This window comes from Ictalurus punctatus, chromosome 11 (assembly GCF_001660625.3).
Source record: "Ictalurus punctatus breed USDA103 chromosome 11, Coco_2.0, whole genome shotgun sequence".
NCBI classification, from domain to species: Eukaryota; Metazoa; Chordata; class Actinopteri; order Siluriformes; family Ictaluridae; genus Ictalurus; species Ictalurus punctatus.
In genome coordinates, this window is record NC_030426.2 from 17,252,046 (window position 1) to 17,278,698 (window position 26,653).

The 26,653-nt window shown below is 38.6% G+C and overlaps 1 protein-coding gene across 14 annotated transcripts in view; it reads left to right on the plus strand.

Annotated features, from left to right (window-relative positions):
• The window catches only part of lpp (LIM domain containing preferred translocation partner in lipoma), a 239,637-nt gene that overhangs the window by 143,780 nt on the left and 69,204 nt on the right, over nt 1-26,653 (plus strand). For all 14 annotated transcript variants that reach the window (XM_053683518.1, XM_053683523.1, XM_053683517.1 and 11 more), the window contains one exon: nt 4,073-4,195. In XM_053683518.1, coding sequence (XP_053539493.1) covers nt 4,073-4,195 — 123 coding nt within the window. The remainder of the gene's footprint in view (nt 1-4,072; nt 4,196-26,653) is intronic.

Genomic DNA, 26,653 nt, shown 5'->3' on the forward strand with positions numbered 1-26,653 from the left:
AGTGTAACTAAATTGTGAATATGTGTAAAAGTCAAATATGGGAGAAATGCTAAAGGATTCTGAGTTTCTAGTTTATTAGCAACACCCACCCATGCTGTTCGTTTATTGGGAAGGATATAGTATAGCTTCACTTTGGAGGTGTACCCTTACTGACTGTACGCTGTGTTTTGTCAAGAGACCATTCTGAGTACAGTACAGTACAGCGTGTTCTGTTCCTGTCTGAGAAATCCAGGTGTAGATTTCGATCCATAATGAGGAAAGACTCCCTGACACGACAGGAGGAAGAAACATTAAGAGGAACCAGTCTCAGTCGTCTTCTGGGTGACGGCGATTGCTCTTGTACAATTCTATACTATAAAATACTATTATGAATGAGACTATAGTTGTTAGCACGTTTGCCTCGCACCTCCAGGCTTGGGGGTGTCCTGTGAGCGTGGAGTTTATATGTTCTCCCCGTGCTTCTTGTGTTTCCTCCGTGTACTCTGGTTTCCTCCTCCAGTCCAAAGACATGCAGGATGTAGGCTGACTGGCATTTCCAAATTGACCGTAGTGTGTGAATGTATGTGCAGTTGTGCCCTTCGATGGGTTGGCACCCTGTCCAGGGTGTCCCCCCACCCCATCCCAGCTCAGAGTTCCCTGGGATAGACTCCAGGCTCCCCTGTGTGTCCCTGTGTAGGATAAGCAGTACAGAAAATGGATGGATGGATGAGTCGATCGATTGTGAATAAGATTTCTGGGATGAGCACAGGACTATCTTTATGATTAACAGCAGCAGTTCTTAGGCAGAAAGCTACTGTCTCCAGGTGAGAATATATAATGAAGCAAAGCTGAAAATTAGGCATAATGTGTTTTCGGGACGTGCAAATCTAACATCTTATCTTGAGGAATCTACCTTGTTAGTTCACCTTCTAAGCATACAGCTAATCTGTTCATGTGTGTTAATTATTCTCTATTTCTTTATACTGGATAAAAAAACCCACTACAGAACACAAAAGGGAAATTAATTCATTTGAATCTCTTCCTCCCCCCCCCCCCCCCCCAAATACAAGTCGTTTTTCACACGCAAACTCGCACATGTGCATTTTTTTTCTTTTTGCAGTAGAGTGCTTGGCCACATAAGCCACAGCTTTCCCTTGTTCCAGTTCTTCACGTGCTTCTTGAATGGGAGGGAAAAAAGGGATGTTGACTTATTTTTGTGTCTAAGCAGAACTAACAAGAGGAAGAGGTCAAAGTGCAGAGGCAAATTTTAATAAGCAAACACCACAATAACCCAGATTGTATTGTTTTCCTGTAACTTCATGCACAGTAGATGTGCGTGCGCATGCAAATACCGGCTGTGGAGTCTCATCGCGAACATTCTCCTTTCTTGATTCTTAACTGGGAATCTCTCCATTCGGCACTTTTTACGTTCAGCTTCCTAGTTGACTTGCATAGTCTGTTCTGTCATTTCTTTTATTATTCTGAGCTGACATTTTGACCCTTCTGCTTTTACGAAGCTGATCCCTGCCTCGTGTTAATTATGTCATTCGCATAGCACTTAAGCATGCTCTGTGCTGGAGAACAGGATTCTCGATAAAATTACGAACCTCTTTTCGCCAACTATCCTCTTAAATATCTCGCAAATTGGTCATTATTGACCTGTTAACAGTGTAAGTATGAATCACACCTCAGTTTCCATAGGAACATACCTCCAGATGAGAGGAGCCAGAGTCTTTTTTATTATATGCCTCTAAACAGTGTCGCTTCATTCTGACTGCTGACACACACTGAATGTAGTCTGATGTTATAATTGGATATACGTGCAGTGGGATGCTGGGTATTTTTGTACGTTCAGTACATTGTGCACATATTTCCTATCCTTTCTTTTCCTTTCCTTTCTATATCTGATTTTCAGTTGCAAGTTTTGTTTCCTTTTCCTGTTTAGACGCAGCTTTTCAGCACTTGTTACGGCTGTTAAAGCAGAGCGTGTTTATTTAGGATGCTGTCTTTAGAGCAGGGTTTTGTTAACCTTCTGTCCTGATTCTCTCTTCTCTTCTCCTTCTTTTCTCTTCTCTTCTCTTCTTCTCTCATCTTCTCCTTCTTTCCTCTTCTTTTCTCTTCTCTTCTTCTCTTTTTCTCTTCTCTTCTCTTTTTTTCCTCTTCTCTTCTCGTCTCCTTTCCTCTTCTCTTCTCGCCTCTTTTCTTCTATTATGACAATAAAGTTAGAGGCTTCGAAAAGAGCTCCTTGTGTACAAGAAGTGCAGTGTAGGGGTTAGAAATGACGCCCTGTCCACAGAAAGCAGGGCTTGAAAAGGAGCACAAGTGTTTCTTTGAGATGAAAAGAGAATGCTGTCAACATCTGTCCCCCACACTCTCACTGACTACGTTTACATTGACAGCAGTAATCTAATTATTGACCTTATTCCAAATAAGACAATATTGTGATTAAGGTGTTTACATGAGTCTTTACGTCCCCACGCCATGCCGTCCGACGTTCCCTCCAGAATTTCACATATCGACATACAGGTTGTCTTTGTTATGGTACTGTATACAATTTTGGGTGTTTTTATTTTTAATTTCACGAAATTAAATTTCATTTGATTCAATTCAAAATTCAATTTCATGCTGTACGTGCAAATAGACGACCGCTTGAAGCCATGGGCTGCGTCCCAAACCGCATACTTAACCTAATACATGTATCTCACCTACAATATAGTGGGTAAGTACGTGGTTTCGGACGCAGACGTGCTCTCCTGTTTGCCGTCAAACACACCGTGTGTGTACGTGTCCTGTCGCAAAACTCCCGCACGACATTAAAAGTGTGATTAAGGAGTTTACATGTCTATAATGCACGTTGATAATGCGACTGAAACAGGAATACTGCACATGTCTTAATTCGACTTGTGTTTACTTCGATTATCACTTTAGCCGGATTAAGATCATCAGTAATCGCTGTTTACATGCTAGTGTCCTAATCCTAGTATCGGGTTAATATCGGAATATTGTTGTCCATGTAAACGCACTGATTGTCACACTGTCACAGAACACTGTGATGTCTTTCACTCATCCCGCTCATGTGCAAAGGGCAACAGTCAGAAATTGTAGATCTATTGCTTATCCACACACTACAGCTGACCCACTTCTCTTCTCGTGTTGTTATTTAGAAGCCATAATGATTTCCAGCATGCTTTCATACCATGTATCCTTGTAATCCTACTGAATCAATTTGGACCACATGTAGCATAGTAGTAGTGATGGTACCAAGGTACTGCTTTTTATTTATAAAGATTAATTGATTTTCATATCATCAATGCAGTTTGAACGTCTATTTAAGATATACAGTCTGAATGCATACATTAACTCTATTTATTTATTTGTTTTTCTGAAAAAAATAAATAAGTGGAATCATCTATATCAAGGCAATCATTTTTAGGTTTCCTTAATAAAGCTCAAGCCTCTTAATTCATTTATTAATTTCTTTACCTTCTATCAAACATAATAGAGTGGGATGCTTTTATTGTCATAATTGTTCGAGATGATCCTAGAAATATACAAAAGTAAAAAAACAAAAACAAAATTAAAAGCATACATCATTATTGCATATATTGTGTCACATGACACTCACTACACACAGTAAACAGGGACAGTTTAAAAAAAAAATAAAGGTTTAAAATCTATCCATTATGCCATTATTCATTTTTATTTATTTATTTATTTATTTATTTATTTTATTTTTTTATTTTTTATATTTGTAACTTTGACCTGTGAATGATTAAGTGTTTTTGCTTTGCTTTTTTCCTACTCTTGCTTGTCACATATCTGTATTAAAGCAAGCCACTGTCACCTCTAGCTTGCTCATTATGGATCTAAATCTTTAGAGTTTCTCTAAAATTACACCCGGCAGAAACGTACTGCTGATCCGTACGACGTAAAAATACAACATGAGTCTACATGCTTCAAAATAAATGTCTTGATCTCAGTTTTTGCAGTGGAATGTTCTAGTCCTATTCTGCGAGTTTACTCACAGGTTAAATTGGTAAACTTTCCCACGTGTTTATTTTTTTGTTTAACATGTGCTGTGCATTTGTTATAGATCAAAGGACCAGAGAAGACCCTGGAGGAGAGACGCTCCAGCCTGGATGCTGAGATCGACTCTTTGACCAGTATTTTGGCCGATCTGGAGAGCAGCTCGCCGTATAAGAGTCGCACGCCACAGGTAACGTGTGTACCCAAAGCGTCTTTTTAAGTGAGGCAGAACCCAGTCCCTGTATAGTGCTGGAAACAATACAAACAGCAACAGCCACAAAAAAATGTGGGTTGTAGTAAATACTAGTTGGAGGTGCTACAAACACTAGTCCTTAAGCAATCCATTAAACTGGGAATGATATAATCGATGAAGAAGGCTAAATACCCAGTAATAATAACAACACTAGCAGAGCTCATCAGTCACAGTAAAACCTGACAGCACTGCAAAAGAGAGCAAACATAAATATCAGAGAATGAGATAAATAAGGGTGTTTCCACATTTATAATCACTTGAGGCTTTAAACCAGGGGTATTTAGACCAGGGCCTTTCTTTTTCTCGCACCTTCATATCCACCCACTCCCGTAACATTTTTGCACACTTTGAGTCACATATGTTTTGAATTTTTTGCGGGGGAAATAAACGCACACGTCTCTGTACATTCAACTTTAAAGATTCTATTTCCATTTCTGACCTCTCTGGCTCTCTCTGGTCTGATGAACTTCCTTCAGCTAAATATTTTACATAAATGCACGTGATTGGATAAACCTCAACAGAGCATCTGGCAAGAAGGTTCATGTTTAAAACACTCGACTCGCTAAACTATGGCCAGTTTTATTTCTTTTTTCCCCCCATGCGTTGATCAGCTCTATTACAGTGCTCGGGTCGTTCATGTGAAATACTTTGCTGGGTTTGTGTCTGGACCACAGTCTGGCAGTTGATAACGCCGCAGAAGACGCTTCTTGATGGTTGGCTCAGCCCAGCTTTACAGAACTACCGCTAAATAGAGTCTGGGTTTGGACTTTGGACCCTGTGGCCATGGTGGTTGGGATGGAAGATGAGGTCTTGATCAGTGACTCCATGCAGTTGGGTGAACTTCCATCGTTACCTTATAGCTGGCTTCTGGAACTTGAAATACTGGGAAACAGTGAACAATGGAAAATAAATTGATGTCTTAGAACACTTTAGGGTTAGTTTCTTAAAGGGGTTCAACTTGGAGCCCTCTCGAAAAAGGGTAACCCTTTGGTGTAGGGTTTCTGTGTACAGTTTCTAAGAGTTCTAAACTCTGTCCCTCAGAGGGACAAAACAAAGAAGCTGTATGGGTGGCTTTAAGTAACTAAATAAGTAAAGAAGTCAATTTTATTTGTTAAGCACAATACAGTGTGCTACAAACGGCTATATATAAGGGTATTTTCCACGGAGACAGTAAAACTGGCATGTAAACCTTATTATTTTGGTCTCAAGTTCTTTGTTGGCCCAGTTGGGTCTAATATCGGTTCTTTTGGGTAGACAAGTAACCACCATCTCAGTCAGTCAGCAAATCTACCAATCAACTAATCAATCAATCCACACGTTTCGATTAGATTAAGAATCTCCAGATACAAAGCCACTCATGTTTTGTAAGTGTATCAGTCATTTCTCATTTTTGGAAAGTGTTATGAGTCTAAAATTATAATGACCCATATCATTAATAGATGTTAAATGAAGTTTAGAGACTGCTCAAGTTGAAGCCTAGGGCACTTTGCTAAATAGTTCGACACAATGAATGTAGGCCATTGCATTTAGAGTCAGCGCCGCTGCATTTGGAACAACTAACTCCCACCTGTTAGATTGATGAGACTTACTAAGGAAGTAAGCTTTCTCTGAACTGAATTGCAGGAGTTTACAATATTTGTGTGTCTCCAGGTCTTTTTAATTAACTGCTCTCAAGAGGCCTCAAAATAAAACCAGACATAGCTACTGATCAGTAATGAGTGTTTAGTCTGCACATGCAGTCCTCAATCCTCCTGAAGTGAAAAACAAAAAAAAGTCTTAAGTGGTCTAAGTGCAGCTGTTTTATCAAAACAGTTGTCTAATTTCATACTATAGTAAACATTCCTGTTGGCTCTGAAGTCACTAGCAGGAACGATTTGTTTTTAATTAGCTATGAAGTTCTGGTGCAAGTTGGTCAAATTATATTTCTCAAACGAGTTGTCAATACAAGGGCTGCATGGTGCTGATTCTGTGCTTGATTACGGTCTGTGTGGAGTTTAACATGTTCTCCCCGTGTCTATATATAGGGTTCCTTCTAGCACTCTGGTTTCCTCCAACCTACCTAAACATGCTATTATGTAGACTGGCAACTAAATTGCCTCTAGGTGTAATGCTGTCTTCTTACCTTGACTTACCTTGGAAGTGGGAATTGCATCATTTTCGACCTTTTAAGCATTTGAACTAGGAGAACCCTGGACACCTCCATGTTTCTTAGCAACAGTCTAGCCAGCTAACTGTGATGAGCGATGTATATTTTTCCTCCAAAAAAGAGCTAACTGTATAGATAGGGTTCTGGATTTAACAAAATATGTCTGTATGTTGATTGATCCAAAGCTAGTATATGCAGCATAACTCGTTTAAAGGTAAGAAGTACTACTTTGTTTACTGTTGATGTTGTGAGCAGCCTTGTTGATTTGATATCACTTGCTGAACTCAGGGTTGAGGAGACCGTGCTGAGTAGAAATTCTGAGTTGAGGGGACAGTATTTCTTAGTCGGAGGTTGGAAATTCCGCGTTACATGTTTTATTTGAATGCAGCATAAGAGTGTGTGTGTTCCTGATTAGGACAATTAACTCTGTCTTAGGGGTCCACATATTGTTTCCACTTTAATACAATATGGCCATTTAAAAAAATAGCAGGATTTCAGAAAAAGTTAGATAAGAAGAAGAAGAAGAAGAAGAAGATAACTGGTTTTCTGCACTGCTCTGTCACATCTGGCCTGTTTGATAAGCAAGCTGTCATAACTCAAGGCAAAGATTCATTGGTTACAGGACCCCTCAAAGCATAGTGACAAAACACACACACACACACACACACAGACACACAAACACACTGACTTGGGTTTCATTCATCCAGCCACTTCGTCTACAGTATTTGTTTTCCTCGTTCTCTCATTTCATAATTTGCTCACAGTTTTCCCCATCTTTCAGTATCAACCAGCAATTTTGTTTAAATGACCTCAATTTGCAAATTTAACCAAGCATTATATATGAGTAAACCAAGACATTTCTATTATTAAATGCTAAGTGAATTGATGTGTAAAAAGGACTTTATTTCATTGGAACAATCATAGTGGTTAGCATGTGTGCCTCATACAGTACCTCCAAGGTTGGGGGTTCAACTCCTACCTCCACCCTGTGTGCATGGAGGTTCTCCCCGTGCTTCAGGGGATTCCCAAAAGAAGGAACTGATTCTGAACAGCTGAAACTCATTAGTGATTCCAGACTGTACTAACCTATGTAGGCTTGTAAGAGAAAGCCCCACCTCTGGCTGCTCGCTGACAGAAGGAGCTGAAACTCGTTATGGTAGTCAGCGTTTCCTTTTTGAAACACGCTGACAGTGGTAGACTAATCACAACAGACTGGGACATCTGACCAATCAGAGCAGAGTATGCTCTCTGAAAGGAGGAGTTTAGAATGAATCCTTTAGAACGGATCATTTAACGAGTCGTTTGTGACACTGAGGGGGAAAAGGTGATGTTGTAATTTAAATTATGAGCACGTTTTGACCTTGGATGCATGTAAACCTATTGTCCGAGACCATTAAAACAAAAATAGACACATTTCAATAACATATTAGGTGCGCTTTAAAGCAAAACTACATTTTGCCGATGAGCATATAGGCAAAGATCAGACCGTTTGGAATAATGTGCTCTGGACAGATGAATCAAAGATACAAATTGCATATATAATTTTTTTTAATTATGTTTTTTTTTTTTTTTTTTTTTTTTTACATTTATGCCATTTGGCAGATGCACTTATTCACAGTGACTTACATTTATCTCATTTATACAGCTGAGCAGTTGAGGCTTAAGGGGCAGCTTTGCAGTGCTGGGATTTGAACTCACAACCTCCGAACGTCTTAACCATTATATTTGTTTAATATTTGTTTAATATAGGAACTTGTAAAGAATTGTATTATACATTTGCTTTTTAATATTTAAATTAAATAAAAAGGATTATTATTTATGTTTTTAATGCAACATTACTGCTAACATTTTGTGAGCAAGCTTATTTATGATATATCATAGAAATGCATTTGAGAATTGATATATTTTTGTCATTTTGTCCATTCCTTAGCTCTATTGATACGTTATGATTGATATGTTATGACATGTTGTTGAAAGATTAATAAATCTCAGTTAACAAGTTAAGATTTATTTGATAGGCTGCATCATGACTGTATATATAGAGTTTTGTCTAAAGCAGTCTTGCCACAGAAAAGTGTCATCCAAGTTAGTGTCTGTACAAATTTCTCCATTCTTTCTCAGCTTCTCCAATTTCTTCTCAAAAAAAAAAGGAAAAAAGACAGCATATATCATTAGTGTCTCCTGTGTCATCCTACTATTAGTGACATGATAATGGGACTGACTCACTCAAGAACATAAGTGCAGTGCTTCTTCACTACTTTAATCTCTCGCAGGCCCAGTAGCTGAAGCTTTGACCTAATGCTGGTATAATTAATCCAGATTAGTGCTCTCTGTTCTCAGCTCGATGTGATCATTATAGTCACTCAGCACAGCTCTGTTTGGAGAACCTGGAAGTGTTTTGTGAATCGGGAATAAAAATAGAATCCATTAGCATCTCAGCCTCTGACTTTTTTTTACACATATCAAAACACCCCAGTTTGTTTTAGTTTAACTTCCTCCTTGGCGTGACAGTAAGTAATGAAAAGGTCATAGTTTCTTCATCCATACTCGTTTTATTTTGAAACTTGATACTTAGGTTGACGGAGATTATGAAGTTTTATCTCACAGTGCGGTTGAATTCTCGAATCGGATTGGTCAGAAGGTGTTGATTAGTTTTCTATAACAGCAGCTCTGACATTAATTCAAGCTATAATTCAGAAAAAGTTAATAAATGCATTCTTATGTCATATTTCTATAACAATGACTAATTCACTTGCTTGTTTAGAAGATGCTCCTCTTAAACAGATTTTTGAAAACGTGTGCAATTATTGGAATGATGAACTTTTCTGTCGTTTACTTAACTTTTATGGAAGGAGTCTCCAGTGTCAGATTGATTTATTTATTTATTTATTTATTTATTTATTTATTTATTTTTACAAGTTTTCCACCTTGGGAAAGTCTACAGGACAGACATGTGCACGTTCTCGTTTCTCTGTAACAAGACGAGCTGTATTTGTTGTCTTATTTGTTGTCATGAGACTAGTGAGAGACTGATTTTTTTATAGTTATGAAGTAACTCAAAGTTGATAATCCGGACTTTTTCACTGCCATCAAGAATATGAATAACTTCATTTTTTGGGTGCTTCTTCACCTTTTTGATGATTATTTTGAATTAAAACCAATGTTCAAGTCCTTGAAATCATGATTCTATCAAGCTGTTATGAATGTTATTGTATGGGATGTGCTACAATAGTTTTTTGGTATAGTGTCTTTTTATCAGTTCACTTAGTTGTTCAGAGAAACAGACTTGTTAAAGGGATCACACTTCACCTTCAATACCTTATTACAATATTGTAGAAAATAGCATTTTCTCAGAAGTCACTGGTTTTTAAACGTCTTGTTCCTTATTTCAAAGACATTATTCAGATTGGCTTGCTGTACTAGGTAAATAGTAACACACTTAAGACCGTGCTCTTGTACAAAGATAATGCACATCCCCTAAAGTAGATTATTTTTGTATAACATCATGGTCTGGTGTGTGTTATTCCACTTATACCGCAACGATTACAGTGTTTAATTTACTGATGAATGACACGTCACACATTTTAACGGTTTTATAGTTAGATTTAATGTTGTTTAAAGTTAGTGCCTGTTCTCACCTACTGCATGTTATAGCTGCGATAAACATTCTTTCTCTCACCAGCCTCTCTCTCTCTCTCGCGCGCGCTCTCTCAAAACACAGTCTGTCCTGAAGAATTTCCTGTGCTGGGAAACTTTGACTGTTACAAAGTGCTTACAACAGAGACTCCTTCCATAAACATTAAATAAGTGTCTTCAAAAAAAAAAAAACGTCACCACATCATCAATTATATATTTTACCTTGTTAAACAAGAGGGGTTTTTTAAAAATCAGTTTATTATTAATCTTAGATTGTGTGAAGTGTGCATCGCACAAGTCCCTGTGCAGTCCGTCCAGGATATTGCGATCTTATAAATTCCGCAGTATTCGCAGCAAAAGTTGCTTTGCAAAAAATAAATAAATAAAATGCGGCACAATCAAGCTTTTTTGGCCACAACAATCACCAAAATAAAACTCTGTGAAATCCTGTACGGACTGCCTGTGTATGAGTTGTTACTATAGAAACAATAACACATTAGAATGAGCACATTAATATTAACCTTGTTCATGTTACAGCTGGAACTACTTTCCGAGCAGTGCTATTATATGAAAATAATGCACACTTTCTGACCAATCAGAATTGAGTATTCAGCCGCACTGGGGTATAAACGTCATTATCCGAATTCTGAGAGTACATAGAATGCACGGTGTTTCTTGGAAAAAGGAAACCCTCGTCTGACTTTATAGAAATTGTCATGCAAGATTTGTTTGTCCAAATTGTATCAGCATTTGCAAAGGTTGTTTTGTATGAAAGCGAGATGAAGTGCCATTGCTCGGTTGCACGTTATTGTGTGGTGATTGGTGCCTGTTTGTTGTTGTTGACATTAGTAAGCCAGTCAATGTCAAGGATGATGCGTAGCTTCAATTTTGGATCACTCCGAGAGGCGCTGTCCTTGAAAAGAGCTGCAACTGCTTATTTGTGCATGCAAATTATGCCACATATGAAACGGCACAATCAAAGCTCTAGCTCTTAAAAGGAATGAAAATTAAACTCGGAGTTTTGTTGATGTTTTCCCTGAGTAAAAAGCTTGAGAGTATTGAAGCACATCTTGGGGTTTTTTTCCCGGCTCCTTTTGATTCAAACTAAACCACATTGGTTTGTACACTGTGTGATGCATTGCAAGGGATTGTGAAGGTCACTGTGACCATAGCCTTTTCCTGCTTACTGCAGGTCAGCTTTAGTTCAGAATCCATCTATCCATTTTCTGTTCTGCTTATCCTACATAAGAGCCTAGCCCAGGGGACTCTGGGCACAAGGCAGGGGACAACCTGGACAGGGTACCAACTCATCGCAGGGCACAATCTCTCACACACATTCACCCACTACAGACAATTTAGAAATGCCAGTCAGCCTACAAGGCATGTCTTTGGATTGGTGGAGGAAACCGGAGTACCTGGAGGAAACCCCTGAAGCATGGGGAGAACTCACAGGGCGGAAATTGAACCCCCAACCCTTAAGTTGAGGCAAACCTGCTAACCACTAAGCCCCAATTAGGGACCACAACTGGGCGGCTGTGGCTCAGGTGGTAGAGCGGGTTGTCCACTAATCGCAGGGTTAGCGGTTCGATTCCCGGCCCACATGACTCCACATGCCGAAGTGTCCTTGGGCAAGACACTGAACCCCAAGTTGCTCCCGATGGCAAGTTAGTGCCTTGCATGGCAGCTCTGCTACCGTTGGTGTGTGTGTGAATGGGTGAATGAGACACAGTGTAAAGTGCTTTGGATAAAAGCGCTATATAAGTGCAGACCATTACAATTAGGGACCAAGGGTGCACTACTAAAGCCACAGCTCCACCACCCCATGTGCTGCACAAAAGTAAGCCCCCCCTCCCCGGAACATGCACTGATTTTAACTTGTTTTTTTTTTGTTGTTGTTTTTTTTTTCCATGGAAAAAAAACAACAACTTGCCATCATTTACAAGTGTACATCAAAAGAACGTTTATTTTGCTGGACTTTTCCCACCCCTGCAGATACTTGAGTCACATGAAGTTTGTCTCTTGTGGGTGTGTGACAACCGCAAAGTTTGTCTCCTGTGGGTGTACACTCTCTGGCTTTTAAAAATTTTTTTTTTTTTTTTTTACACAATCTCATTTGAGACGGTAGAAACCACTATAAAAATTTGAGCTATACCTAGGAAAAGACAAAGCCGTGGCTTTACTTCTGTTTTTAAGGCCTAAATGTAAGGGCAAAAGCTGTGAGAGCAGAAGTTTACAGGGATTCACATTCAAAATTTGATGGACTCGGATAATCTGTGTTTTCTCTAGGTCTCTGTTGCAGAGTTAAATTTAAATAAATAAATTATATTTCTTGCTGCAACACTTAAATTGTGCATTGTTAAAGAAAAACAGAGCATATCTCTTCATTTCTGCTGTATAATATTTTTCCATTTCATCCATAGACAGCATTTCGCAGTGTGGCGCACCAGTCTGTTGCCCTAATGTGCTGAATTATGTCATCAGCTATCTAGGTTTTTCTCGTGTATATGTGTATGTTTGATTCAGCAGAGAAGTGTCTGTACTCATTACACTTGTTTGGTGAGAACTAACGAGGAGAATAAATGAGACTCTCGGAGTCCCATTGTGCTACAACTAGGACAGTACATTCAAAAGCCACAACCTCTCATTATCTAATGGCCTTACAGTGGAAGTGTGGTTTTTATAGATGAAAGTGATCTGATTTTACTTACTATAACATTTCCTTTCAGTGGTTTTCTGATATTAATACAGTTATTATAAAATGTATGGTAGAAGGAGTTAAATGTACTCATAATGATATGTCGGGGGGGAGAAAGAAAGACAATAATAGCAGGTCAGCCCTGAGCTAATCTAAACTCTTAACGAACTGCAATTACAGTCATGAACGCTGGCTTGAGATTGGAAACCTCCAGTGTAATGAGACTGTTGTGACCTCTCTTACGAGCGTGAACATTTTAATTTAAGCTATTCACTGAGGTTCAAATATAATGTTTATGTGTATAATTAAGTGTGCCAATGCAGCAATATGGGAAAGGGGATAAAAGATGACCGCAGAAGAGATTGTACTAGTAATTCAGTGCCCTCCACTAATATTGGCCCCCTTGGTAAATATGAGCAAAGAAGGCTGTGAAAAATTGTCTTTATTGTCCAACCATTTGATCTTTTGTTTAAAAATCTCACAAAAATACTCTGCTCTCATGGATATCAAACAATTGCAAACACAACACAGGTTTATAAAAAAAAAAATCTTTGTTAAATATAGGTGTGCAACAATTATTAGCACCCTTTTAGTCAATACTTTGTTCTACGCCCCGTTGCCAAGATATCAGCTCTGAGTCTTCTCTTATAATGCCTGATAAGGTTGGAGAATACATGGTAAGGGATCTGAGACCATTCCTCCATACAGAATCTCTCCAGATCCTTCAAATTTCGAGGTCCACACTGGTGGACTCTCCTCTTCAGTTCACCCCACAGGTTTTCTATGGGTTTCAAGTCAGGGGACTGGGATGGACATGGCAGGATCTTGATGTTGTGGTCAGTAAACCATTTTTGTGTTGATTTTGATGTATGTTTTGGATCATTGTCCTGCTGGAAGATCCAACCACGGCCCGTTTTAATCTTTCTGGCAGAGGTAGTCAGGTTTTCATTTGATATCTGTTGATATTTGAGAGTCCATGATGCCATGTATCCTAACAAAATGTCCAGGTCCTCTGGGAGAAAAACAGCCCCAAAACATTAAAGAGCCACCACCATATTGACCGTGGGCATGAGGTACTTTTCCATATGGCTACCTCTCTGTGCACCAAAACCACCTCTGGTGTTTATTGCCAAAAAGCTCTATTTTGGTTTTATCTATTGGACCACAGAACCTGATCCCATTTGAAGTTCCAGTCGTGTCTGGCAATCTGAAGACGCTTGAGATAGTTTTTCTTGAAAACCCCACAAACAACTTGTGGTGATATAGGTGACTTCGGATTGTAGTTTTGGAGACTTTCTGACCCTAAGACGCAATTAACTTCTACAATTCTCCAGCTGTGATCCTTGGAGAATTTGTGGCCACTCAAACCAACCTCTTCACAGTGTGTTGAGACAGTATAGACACACGTCCAATTCCAGTTGATTCCTAACATTTCCAATTGACTGGAACTTCTTAATTATTGCCCTGATGGTGGAAATGTGCACTTTCAATGCTTGTGCTATTTTCTTATAGCCACTTCCCATTTTGTGAAGCTCAGCAATCTTTTGCCACACATCACAGCTCTATTCCTTGCTCTTACCTGTTGGTATGAATGTTAAGGGAATTTGGCCTATGTATTAACTCATATTTATATTCCTCTGAAACAGAAAGTCGTGGTTGAACAATTTCCTGTTCGTAGTCACCCAGGTGTGCTAAAAAATGTAAAATATCAATGGGAATATACTTCAAATATATTTTTCTCATATGAATTCATAGGGGTGCCAATAATTGTGGCACACACATTTAACAATTTTTTGTGTATTTTTCTGTGTTGTGTTTACAATTGTTTGATATCCATGAGAGCCTTTGCTCATATTTACTAAGGGTGCCAATAATATTCTATGGTTTTAGAGAGGATTGGGTTAAGTTCATCTTAAAAAAATTTTTTTAATCATTTCCTCAGATCAAATTAAAAAATATATCCAAAACAATTTCTTTTATCAGATATACTGTAGTGTTTGTGTACATAACACTAAGATACAGGGGCAAAAAGTTCTGAAACAGCTATTTCGATTTGAACTCAAATGTCATGGGATGTTTTTTGTGGTATTTGTTTTAATCTGTATCTTGTAAGTGTTGTTTTTCAAATATTTGTCTTTTTCCCCATTCATTAGAAAAATAGTTTGTTCCAAAGCACCTACCAGTTTTGTTCTGAGATTTTTTTTATGTCCACATGAAAACACAGTATTTCACAGCCATTTTCTTCTTTTTCTATTTTCCTCTTTTCACTTGATGAGTGATGACTCTCATCTATCCATAAGCAGAGGTTTTGCAAATTACTATAATTACGTTTACTTGTTTTTCGTGTGTCAGTTTGGGCTTTTGTATGATTTTGTTTTTATGACTTGATATAGCCTTGTTTGACATGTAAATGGTTTCAGGTTTCTGTTTTGATGATGTAACGCCATCATCAACCCCCATGTTTCTTGGCTTTGTTTGATTTTTCTCTCTCTTCTTCTCTCTCCCGCATGTAAACTCTGGCTTTCATGCCCACCCACGCTCCCATTCAATAAACCGCTACTGTTTCCCCCAAAATCCTAAACTGTTTAGGAAAAGTGTAAAGGAGCCGAGCACAAAAGAGGCTCTCATCGGCTTGTTGAGAGAAGAATACAAGGAAAATATCAGCTGAAGCTGAAGTCTCCCCGAGGTTCACTTCTCTTTCACAGAAAAGATGGGAAGCACGTCACTATTGTAACTGAGCTTGGCCTTCAAACTGACTGCGTACTATCAAACACCAACATTTAACCATCCCACCCCAACCATTAGTTTACTGATATGTTCCTTTTTACTTATAGCCTTCTGATTGATGTGGATTATTGGGATTTTGGAAATTCACACCTGTGCTGTCTAAGGCTGTCTAAGAACTCTGTTTGATTTGCAGCTCCAAATAGGTTTTTTGAACACTTAAAAAAAAAAAATTTAATGTTTTTTTTTTTTTTTAACGCCATCATTGTTTAAACATAGCCATGATTATACTACTAGTTCTAATCAGGTGTGGTTCATTTCAATCATCTTACACAGTGGAAAGAGAAAGACACTCCCACAAAAGCTTATGCAATGGTGCGAAAGTGTAAATCAGTAGTGCCTCTTTTAATTCTTAGTGTGACAGCGTTCCAGTCTAAATAAATGCTAAAAAGCATGCGTATAAATAGCCCACAGTGTGCTAAGATTTACAGCGTTGTCCAAAAATCATCTCTAGTTTTTGTCTTGGACGTTTGTCTTTGGCATTATTTTGCTTTAGTCTGTCAGTAGAAAAGAGTAACCCTATAAAAATGTTCATTTTTACATTCATTGAACTAGCAAAAATGTCTCAATAACGAAAGTAACATATTAAATAATAGACCGCTTTTTAGATGATTTCATGCAGAGACAGAAGTAAGTAAAGGCCAACTGGGGCAGGTTCTGCAAGGTCCATGGATTTTTATTTTATTTGCTAATTCATGTATCCATTCATATATTAATTGATGTATTCATTCAATCATTTAGCCATTGAGTTATTTATCAGGTTGACGTTGAGGCTATCCGCTCATCTGCGATTCTCGTCAGCGCAGCACGAGTGGTAAAATGTTTGTAGGATTTCTATAGAATTATCACTGCAACCAGTAGATGAACTGATTAGATTTTGGAATTGATCCAAACAGGGTCAAGGTCACAGCAAGGTCAAATGTCTGAAATAGTTTTTCTTCAATAGCTTCCTTCCTGTTTAACGTATATTTTAATTATTTTATATTTTAAGTAGTTCTCACATATAAATGAGTAAAACGAAGGTCTAGACTTTTTGGCAGCGGAGGCATCTCTGTCAGTGTCGTTGGAGTGTAGTTCAACTTTTTCATTTCATTCTTTTTGAAAAGATTTTTGCTTTTCTATAGTACTGTATATTTATACCTCATAGTCAAACAGACACATTATTGTCCCTGTTAGTTTTGAAGAAGAAAAACAATCAGCACCTCTTTGCTCATTAAATGTACAGATCTAACATACATCATGCAGTACATGATCCAGATGCACATTTATCATAGTTACATTTGCATTTGTTTATTTAGCAGATACTTATTTACTGCTGACCCACCACTTACAACGTACTTCTGTAGCACTGAAAGTGTCATGGTGGATATAACTGGTTTAGTGCATCACACCACTAAGTGAAAGCAGCATGGAATTGGCCTACTGCATTTTTTTTTTTTTTTTAAAGTAAGCAAATAATTGAAGTTTTCCTGAGTGAATTAGAGAGCCTCCAACCTCATTCCTCAACAGGAAACTTTTCACCAGGCCAATATGTAGCCTTTATGTAATTCATCACCTTTGCTCTCACCAAGAGGCTTTAAAAGTACATTTAAAGTCAAACATTTTAATGACCAGTCTGTTTGATTTGCACTGAGGGAGAAGTTGGTGTACAGTATTCTAGATGAAATATTGATTTTTTCCCCCCCTTTCTCCTCATGCAGATTTGCTGTGTTTCTCTGATACAGTCAGCTTCATTTCCAATGCTTTCTGCATTTCGAAACAGCAACAGAATGAATGAGGGTGAAAAATAGGAGAGCGCAAACTTTTCATTGTGGATTAAAAGTGAATATGTAATCTCATGGGTCACTATTTGCCCTGTAGCATCAGGCAGGGAATTTGCCTCGCTCAAGTGTTTGAGGCCAAAGAAGGGCTTTACAATTCTTGATGACATAGAAATTAGGATGTTTGGTGTTAGAATTGAGATCTGGAGTCTTTGACCGATTTTGTCCTTTGTTTAGTATTAAGCATGGAGAGAGCTGTAATACTACGTCAATACTCTGTCAACAAATATGTATTGATGACTTCACATTTATAAATGCATTGTGTGCAGCTTATGTTTGGTCTCTAGACAACTTGATGGTCTCATGGCAGCTACACAGGTTTATTCCTGTGGCATTAATCAGAGCTTAGCGTGTAAATAGACACCTGTCACTGACTTAAAGGGTGAAAAATAACTTGTTTAGAGTGTAGGTCAGGGGTCATCAACTGGTGGACCGCACTATTGATGTGGAACCAGCGAAGTATTTCAATGAGTCAAAAATGTATTAGCTTCTCTGGTCTGATTCGTGAAGTGATAACATACCTTTATAAAAAGAAAGTCTATGGCAAAAGCAGAATGTTTTAAAGGTGACTGAAAGTATGAGAAGATTTTTCCTCTGCTTCATAACAGTTTAGAAATTTGCTTCTCTGTGAAACAAAACATAAGCATTTCAAATCTTATTTATAGCTATGAACTAATCACTAATGATAATGTAACGCTATTCAGTCATATTACTTTCATATCTTGACCTATGTAAACAAGGAATATTGTGTAAAAAGCATTCTGGACATATTGTTTAACCTTAACTAAACCTTAACCTTGTATATCCCAGTGAAGCTAGTTTGAAGCATGGTGTGCTTGAAAGTTCTATACTACTAATTTGGGAATCTCCATGAACCTTTTTCACTCCACACACACATTCCCAGAATCCTTCCTTTCCTAATTTCACTGTTGGACCAAATTACCTACTGAAGGATTTCACTAAACTATTGACTAAAATTATTGAAAGCTGTTTAAAGAATCTGACATCCTCTTTATTCAAAGAACATCAGTCTTCGAGAAATCTCTTCTCCATTTTTTTAAACTAGTCCCCTGTTTCTAATTTGTGCTTTGTCTCTCAATTGTAATTAAGGAATCCATTCACTGGCTGGCTAGCTGTAGACCATGGGAAATCTCCTCTAATTGAATTCTCCCAATTCCATTCTCATCTCACTATACTCTTTTTTAAACTTTACAGGCACACCTGTTACTAATTTTGGCAGTACTCACACACACACAGTTTATTAGGTATACTCTAGGTAAGCATGCTTGTTCTAATAAGTTATCCTTTCTGTAGTAACAGCTGACTTGGAGTCTCCAGTGAGAGTGCTTTGCTAGAGTCATAGTTTTCTGCCAAGTGAGTGTCTTCAAGACACTCACAAGTGGATGATGTGTTTTGTAATTTTTCCTCATTTAATGTAACTATAAGCAATTAAACATCACAATGTCCCATTCTTTAATTACATTTTTTTTTTTTAAATGTAAGCATTGTCGAATTGTTGGGGTAAAAGAGGAATAAAACTCTTTGGGATGTGCTGAGGTTTTTTTTTTGTTTGTTTGTTTTTGGAGTCGTTAGAGTAACCCTGCTTCATGATGGTCCACATCACTTTACCTTGTTGTTGATTATTTTCCAACACAGCCCATTCATTATTGTACAGGGACCACCATACTGTAGGACAACACCTGACCAGATATGGTTTCGATAGTGGACCATTCTCAGCATGACCACGTCATAGTAGTGTGTTTTGTGCTGATACAAGTGTACGAAGTACAGCAGTGTTGCTCGAGTTTTGTAGCACCTCAGTGGCTTTTGAGAAACAGCTCAAATATATCCAGCCAACAGCAGTGCTATGTTCATGAACTGACTCTGATTAACACAGATAGTGCATGGGGAATGATGAGCTGTAGTTCCTAACTGTCCTAACATTTATAATGTGGCCAGTGAGTGTAAATGGAATATGGTCTGCACTTATATAGCGCTTTTTAACCTTAGCAGTTCTACAAAGCGCTTTACACTCATGTTTCTCATTCACACTCGCGCACACACTTACATTCACAATACATTACATTTATAACATTTAGTGGACGCTTTTATCCCAAGTGACTTACAAATGAGGAAATACAAGCAAAGCGATATATCAAGCGGAGAACAATACAAAAATTTACATTTATGGCATTTGGAAGACGCCCTTATCCAGAGCGACTTACGTTTATCTCATTTATACAGTTGAGCAATTGAGGGTTAAGGGCCTCGCCCAAGGGCAGTGCTGGGGCTTGAACTCCTGAGATTCTGATCAGTAACCCAGAGTCTTTAACCACAGAGCCACCACTTCCCAGAGCACTGCCCACTGCAGCAGAGCTACCATGCAAGGCCACCATGAGCATCTTGGGGTTCAGCATCTTGCCCAAGGACACTTCAGCATGTGAGACATGTGGGTCAGGGATCGAACCACCTACGATTAGTAGACAACCCGCTCTACCACCTGAACCACAGCTGCCCCAGTGTACACAGTGTAAAATCTCCAGTAATGTACCTGTGCGTGATACACACATACCAGTGTAACACCACATCAGTGTTCTGCTGTGCTGAGAATGGTCCACTACCACATAACATCTGGCCAGTGGTGTTCCCGCCTTGGTCCATTTCCATTAGTGGACAAATTAGGGAGGTTTGACAAATTCCGCATAGAATCAGTAAATACCTTCAATGTGACCTACATGGCAAGTGTACTTAATAAAATGCTCGATGAATGTATCTATAAACTGGAGCTAAGTCTGTTTTCTGTATTTTATTCATTTAAAGTGAAGTCACTACACATCCGTTGGTGTCTCTGGTTAGTCAGTGCTCTGGGATATTGCTAGTGTGTTCACCCTTTCAACACTTGTTTAGTAGACTCTAAAAGTCTTCATAATACATACACACTGTTCACTTGAGTAAACATTGTTACGGCTCTCCAGGATTCACTTTGGCGTGTGTGTCATTTTGGGATTTTACAGTCAGTCCTGTTCCGAGAGAAACAGTTTGCTTTGAAACAGCAGTTGTGTTAACTAATGTGACATACCGGTGCAAACGCTGCACCTTTTCACGATTCAGTATCTCTAATATTTAAGAGTAGAGCAATTCACAATTCTCTCTTCAAACACTGTCTATATGTGTGACACAGTACGAGCATCTTTCAGACTGACTTTCCTCCAATTTCCTCTCATCATTCAGCGAGACAGGAAGTAGAGAGTTTTAGCCTGCTTATGGGTGTAGTCAGCAGGGATGCTGCTCTCAGACCTAATCCTGTTATGTACAAAAGAAATAACAGCAGGAAATTCACATCGCAAAAAGCGACGTTCTGTACGCTCAGACGCACCGCTTAGGAAAAAAACTACATTTCTTAATATCATCTGATTAACTCCTCATAAGCGAATAGGAGTTAATTAGGCTTTAAGGAATCTAAATGTCATCCCTTTTCGAATGTATCAATCTTTCCAGAAAGACTGATGGCAAGCAACATCAAATCAAAGATCTAAAGATAGAAAAGAGAGACAGGGATTAAAAAGACCTTACAGTTAAGTTTGAAAAACAGGGACCATGCATGTGCACTTGTGTAGGTGAAGTGTGTATGGCAAGATCATGGACCATCCAGTCAGCAGTCACAGAGGAACAGTCCTGAGCGCTAATCACTCGCTCGTTTTGTTCTTGCTGCAACAATTTTGCACTGATCAGTTCTGCAGTACAGGTATCGCTGCCAGCTCCTTTAACAGCTCTGTGTTTATAAGTCGCTAAACATTACATAAACATTCATGTAATGAGATACCTTCTCGTACAAAAGTGCGAGCATGTCCTGCCATAAGCACTCCATCCTACCATGTGCATCCAACGTTTATACCACAACGCTGTTGAATTCTCAAATCTGATTGGTCAGAAGGTGTGGATTCATTTTCTACAACAGCAGCTCTGATAATAGCGGCAGTTGTACATTTATATCACAGGTTGATGCGAATGGTCTCATTCTAACACGTTATTGATTCTGTAGTTAATTCAGAGGGATTTGTGTAGCAGATAGTGCACATAATCGAAACATGCGGTTTTAACCAAAGAAGACATCTAATCATTGATGACGTTTTCCGCTACAAGACAGAAGATTTTGCCCTTTTTTTTGTTTCTCATTAACATAGCATGCTGTTTTGTTTTTGTTTTTTTTTTGTTTTTTTAAATTTGCTTATTTATTTTTAGTCTATTACCTTCAATAGAGAGAAAAGAAGGTATGGTGAGGGAGCGGTTGTTTACTTAGTTTAGTTACTATAACTTAAGTGATGAGAGGAACTAACTTGTTTTGCAGACATTCCACAGTATTAAATGTAACTATAAATAAATGAAAATATGTCATCTCTGCAACTTGTTGTGATATTAGAGGAATGAAAGACTTCAGGATGCTCAGTAATAGGTAAATGGACATCTGTGTTACTATTATAGTAGCTGTGGAGTTCTGTGTTCGAGATCATACAAGATAGTTTGCAAACCATAACATTAGAATTAGTGATTTTCACATGATCTTCCTGCACCGCTTAGCAGAAATGATGATTTTGTATGCACACTTACACATATTGTAGTCAGAGCTGCGGTTTACAACTTTGCAAGAAGCCCCCCCCACCTCCACTCTCACTCTCTCTCTCTCTCACTCTCACTCTCAGGCACACACACCCCACCCCCCCCCAGAGGTTTACATACTGTAAATCTAGGCTAAAGACATTCAAACTCAATTTTTCATACATCCAGATATTTCATGTTATCATACATTTCATGTGTTAAGCCAATTAGGGTATCTGCTTCATTTCCATAAGAGGACGTTTCAAAATAATAGCTAAGAGACATGTTTTTATCAGCTTTTATTTACTATAGCAGATTTTGAGTCGGTGAGATTTTGTTAGTGTTTGGTGAGATTGGGTTTAATTGTTTGCACTTGAATCAAATGCTTGGGGCCTTCCGCACACTTCTCACAATACTTTGCTGGAATTTTGCCCGTTCCTCCTGACAGAACTGGTGTACTGTAACTGGTTTGTGGGCCTCCTTGCTCAGACTTGCTTTTTTAGTTCAGTCCACAAATATTCTACGGGATTCAGGTAAGGGCTTTGTGATGGCTACTCCAATACGTTCACTTTGTTGTCTTTAAGCCATTTTGTTATAACTGGAAGTATGCTTAGGATCATTGGCCCGGTGGTAGACTCGAGTTTAACATTCTGGCTGATGTCTTGATGTGTTGCTTCATTATCTCTTGACACCAGTCCCTTTTCCACGAAAACATCTCACTGTTTTTCCTCCACACATAGTGCTGATCATTATGGCTAAAAAGTTACACTTCTGTTTTTTCTTACTAGAGAACACTCTTCCAAAAGGCTGGCGATCACCTGCAAACTTGTGTATGTTGGAGTAGGTGCTTCTTCCTTGCTTGATAGCCATTCACGTCAAGACGATGTAGGACTCTTAATGGTGGATGTACATACTTGTACTTAATGCTTCCAACTGGAACCCAGAGTGGTATTCTGCTATTGTAGCTCATCCACCTCAAGTTTTAATGTGCTTTTCTGCTCACCACGGTTGTAAAGAGTGCTTATCAGAGTTTCTCTAGACTTCCTGTCAGCCCAGACCAGTCTGGTCATTCTCCTCTGATCTCTTTCATCAACAAGGTGTTTCAGCCTGCAGACCCTCCACTCACAGCATGTTTTCTGTTTTTCACACCACTCTGTGTAAACTCCTGAGACTGTTGTATGTGTGAAATTCCCAGGAGATCAGCAGTTTCAGAAACACTCAAACCGGCCCATCTGGCACCAACAACCACTGAACACTTTTTCCCCATTCTGATGTTTGATGTGAACATTAAACTGAAGCTCTTGACCCGTATCTGCATGATTTTTTTTATTCATTATGTTGCTGTCACATGATTGGTTGAATGGATTGGTAGTAAAGTGACCGGTGAGTGTAGTATTCAGTGCTCAGGATGTATCGAAAATGCGATTGTGTGATTTCTATGGAGGTTACGTTTTCCTTGTGCATGCAAGTGGAAAAAAAATAAAAACAATACTAGAGACAGCAACAAGCACAGCACAGTGCAGCGTGATGCAATGGCTCGTGTTTTACACAGCTGGTGTGGACCGACGTGCCTGTTAAAATGGAAGCGTAACTGCTGCATGACACATGTCCAAAAAAAAAGAAAAGGCTTCAGAAACGAAATGAGTCTGGTGTGAACTGGCCTACATGGAGCCCGAGGATAGCACAGTAGCATCGCCTCAGAATGAGAGTGAGTCAGGCAATCAATCATATACTGACAAACCACACGAAAGCCACTATAGAACAAAAAGTTGGGTATTTTTTATTAATTTTATATATTTTTAATCATTTATTTTAAATGTTTCTTATTTGGCAAGTTTGCACATTTATTTTTTTTAAATGATCGAATAGTTTGCTTTACAACAGGGTTTTACAGTATACTGTCATAGAAGAGTAATGATTAGTAATTGTACAATCCAGTGACACACAAAAGAGGATGGGTTTCCTTTTGAGTCTGGTTCCTCTCAAGGTTTCTTCCTCATCTTATCACAGGGATTTTATTATTTTTTTCCCCTCACTCTTGTGTCTGACTAGCTCATTAAGGATATTTTCGTCAGTCTACGTCCTCTGAGCAACATCTGTACAGCTGCTTTGTGACCATGTCTATAGTTCAGTGCTCTCTACAAATAAAACAACTTGAATTGACTTGGCTTTAAATATAAAATAAGGTTTGAGAATTGGTAGTATAATGCCTTATTCATTGCAAAGCTTCAAAATGACTTAATGATTTGCTGAAACTGGAAGCACATATGCTAGGGCTCAAGTACCTGCATTTATTTTGTCCACTTCAAGCACCGTTTGTAATCGGGAAGAAAAAAAAAATGAAACTTTCAACAGGTTAATATGGATTCAAGGTTTTTTTTTTTGTTTGTTTTTTTTTTTTTATCTGTACACTTTTGGATTTTTCTTTTTTTTTTTTGATTCAATTTTTTTTTCCTCCAGACTCTTTTCAGACGTTACATCTGCCTTCAGATTTTCGACCTGATGAGGTTTGGGTTGTGAGAGCCTTCATTCTGATTTGATCACGTACTGGAGCTTTGTGTTCCTTTTACACCTTTTGATGTCTCATTCACAGTCGCACATCCGTCTGAAATAGACAGCTGATGCTTTCTTCGTTTTCTGTGAAACTAACAGAGATCATAGATATGTGGAATGAGAGATAATAAAAAAAATATATATATACATAGAAGAAGAAAAAAGAAAGAGAGGACATGAAAGCGTTCTAGATGGAGCTTTACTTTAGACGTAGAAAAGAAAACAACTCCCACTCCAATCATCTTTATGAAAGTCTTTGCGGAAAAGAATGGCTTTGATGGACAGTGTCATGATTGCAGCCATATGCGTTTCAGTCACAATTACAGCCTCGCCGTGACGCCACGGCTCTGCTTACCCGATTCAAAGGAGGCCCATTATTGGAGAGAGAAAATGACGACAGATTCAGATCTAACCACTATTCTCCGGATGAGCACATCAAAGTGTCCTTAATGCCAAACCCTCAATTTCATCTCCACTCTGCGTTTTTACCTCGTAGACGGAACTCGGCTTTTCGCGCGGTTCTTCATTTGCTCTTATTTTTCGAGCACTCATGCAAATCAGGTTTAGAGTGGAGAACAGGGACCTGTGATATGAATGCAAAGGATTCCAGTGTGATTTGAGCAGGTTATTAAGTTTACCTCGATTTAGATGAATCTCGGCTGTGAATGAATGGCTGGAAGGGCCAGTGCACCCGAACACAGCAAGGCCAAGAAAGCATGAAGTTTATGCGTCGCATAAAAGTTGGTAATCATTACCGGATTAGTTGGTGTGTTACAGATTCACACTGTTGAAGAAATCTGTTATTTTGTTATTTGCAGTTAGAGCTAGAGGGTTTAAAGGTGTCAGTGTGGGATACAGTATACAGTAATATGCTGGGAAGATTTATGGCTGTCAAATGCACAAGAAACACCTGACACCGCTACATCCTGATGTTCTGATGTTCTGTTTGGAACATTCTGCACTTATGACACTTTCTGCTGCTATGTTTAGTCCTACATGGACAACCAAAGATTTACACTTCACAAAAAAAAAAGTTTGTGCCCAATTCTCAGCCTTGTTTTAGTGAATAATCTCACCTGGATATTGTAGATCTGAACCTAGGAACTGCTGGTGCAATCATTATGACTGTTCTGTTCTCATTCCAGGAATCTTATCCACAATATACTCACACTGAACATCCTTTCAACACATTTAGCACAGTTAAGCGTACTGCAATGGTTTATAATTTCACTGTCTAATGTGTCCCAGAAGTCTTTTGCATCTGGTTCCTACTCATAGCGGCTCAAGGAGTTTTTTTGACACTGTTTCCTCCGGCATACTCATTAAGGAACTAAATCTACACCTGGATTTCTGTAAAGATGCTTTGTGATAATATCTATGGTTAAAAGTGCTATAAAATTGGCGGGGCGGGGGGTGGGGGGGAATAATTTAACATAGTCCCTTCTGAAAGTATACACTGAAAACATGAGATGATAGATCAGAGTTGTCTTAAACAACTTAAAACATAGCACCTTTTTTTTGAACCTACCCGTTTTTCAAGTGATCAAAAATATTGGAACATGTGACTAACAGGTGTTGGTTGTTTCCCAGGTGTGCTCAGTTAGATTGATTTTTTAAACAATGAATAACTCAATGTAATTTGCAAAGAAATCCAGAGAGAAGCCACAAAAGTTCTGGAACCAAGATTAAACTCTACCAAAGTGATGGAAAGGCCAAAATGTAGAGAAAGAAAGGATCCAAAACATATAAGCTCATCAGTCAAACACAATGGAGGTAGTGTCATGGCTTTGGCTTGCATGGCTGCTTCTGGAACAGGCTCACTAATCTTTATTGATGATGTAACTCATGATGGTAGCAGCAGAATGAATTGAGAAGATTACAGAAACATTCGGTCTGGTAATTTACAGAGAAATGCATCCAATCTAATTGGGAGGAATTTCATCAAGCAGCAAGACAATGATCTGAAACACACAGCCAACTCAACAAAGGACTTCATCAGGGGGAAAAAGTGGAAGGGTTTAGACTGGCCAAGTCAATCACCAGAACTTAACCAAATTGAGCATGTATTTCACCTCCTGAGGAGGAGACTGAAGGAAGAAACCCCACGAAACTAACAACAACTGAAAGAAGCTGCGGTGCTTTTGCAACATTGCAACAATTTGTTG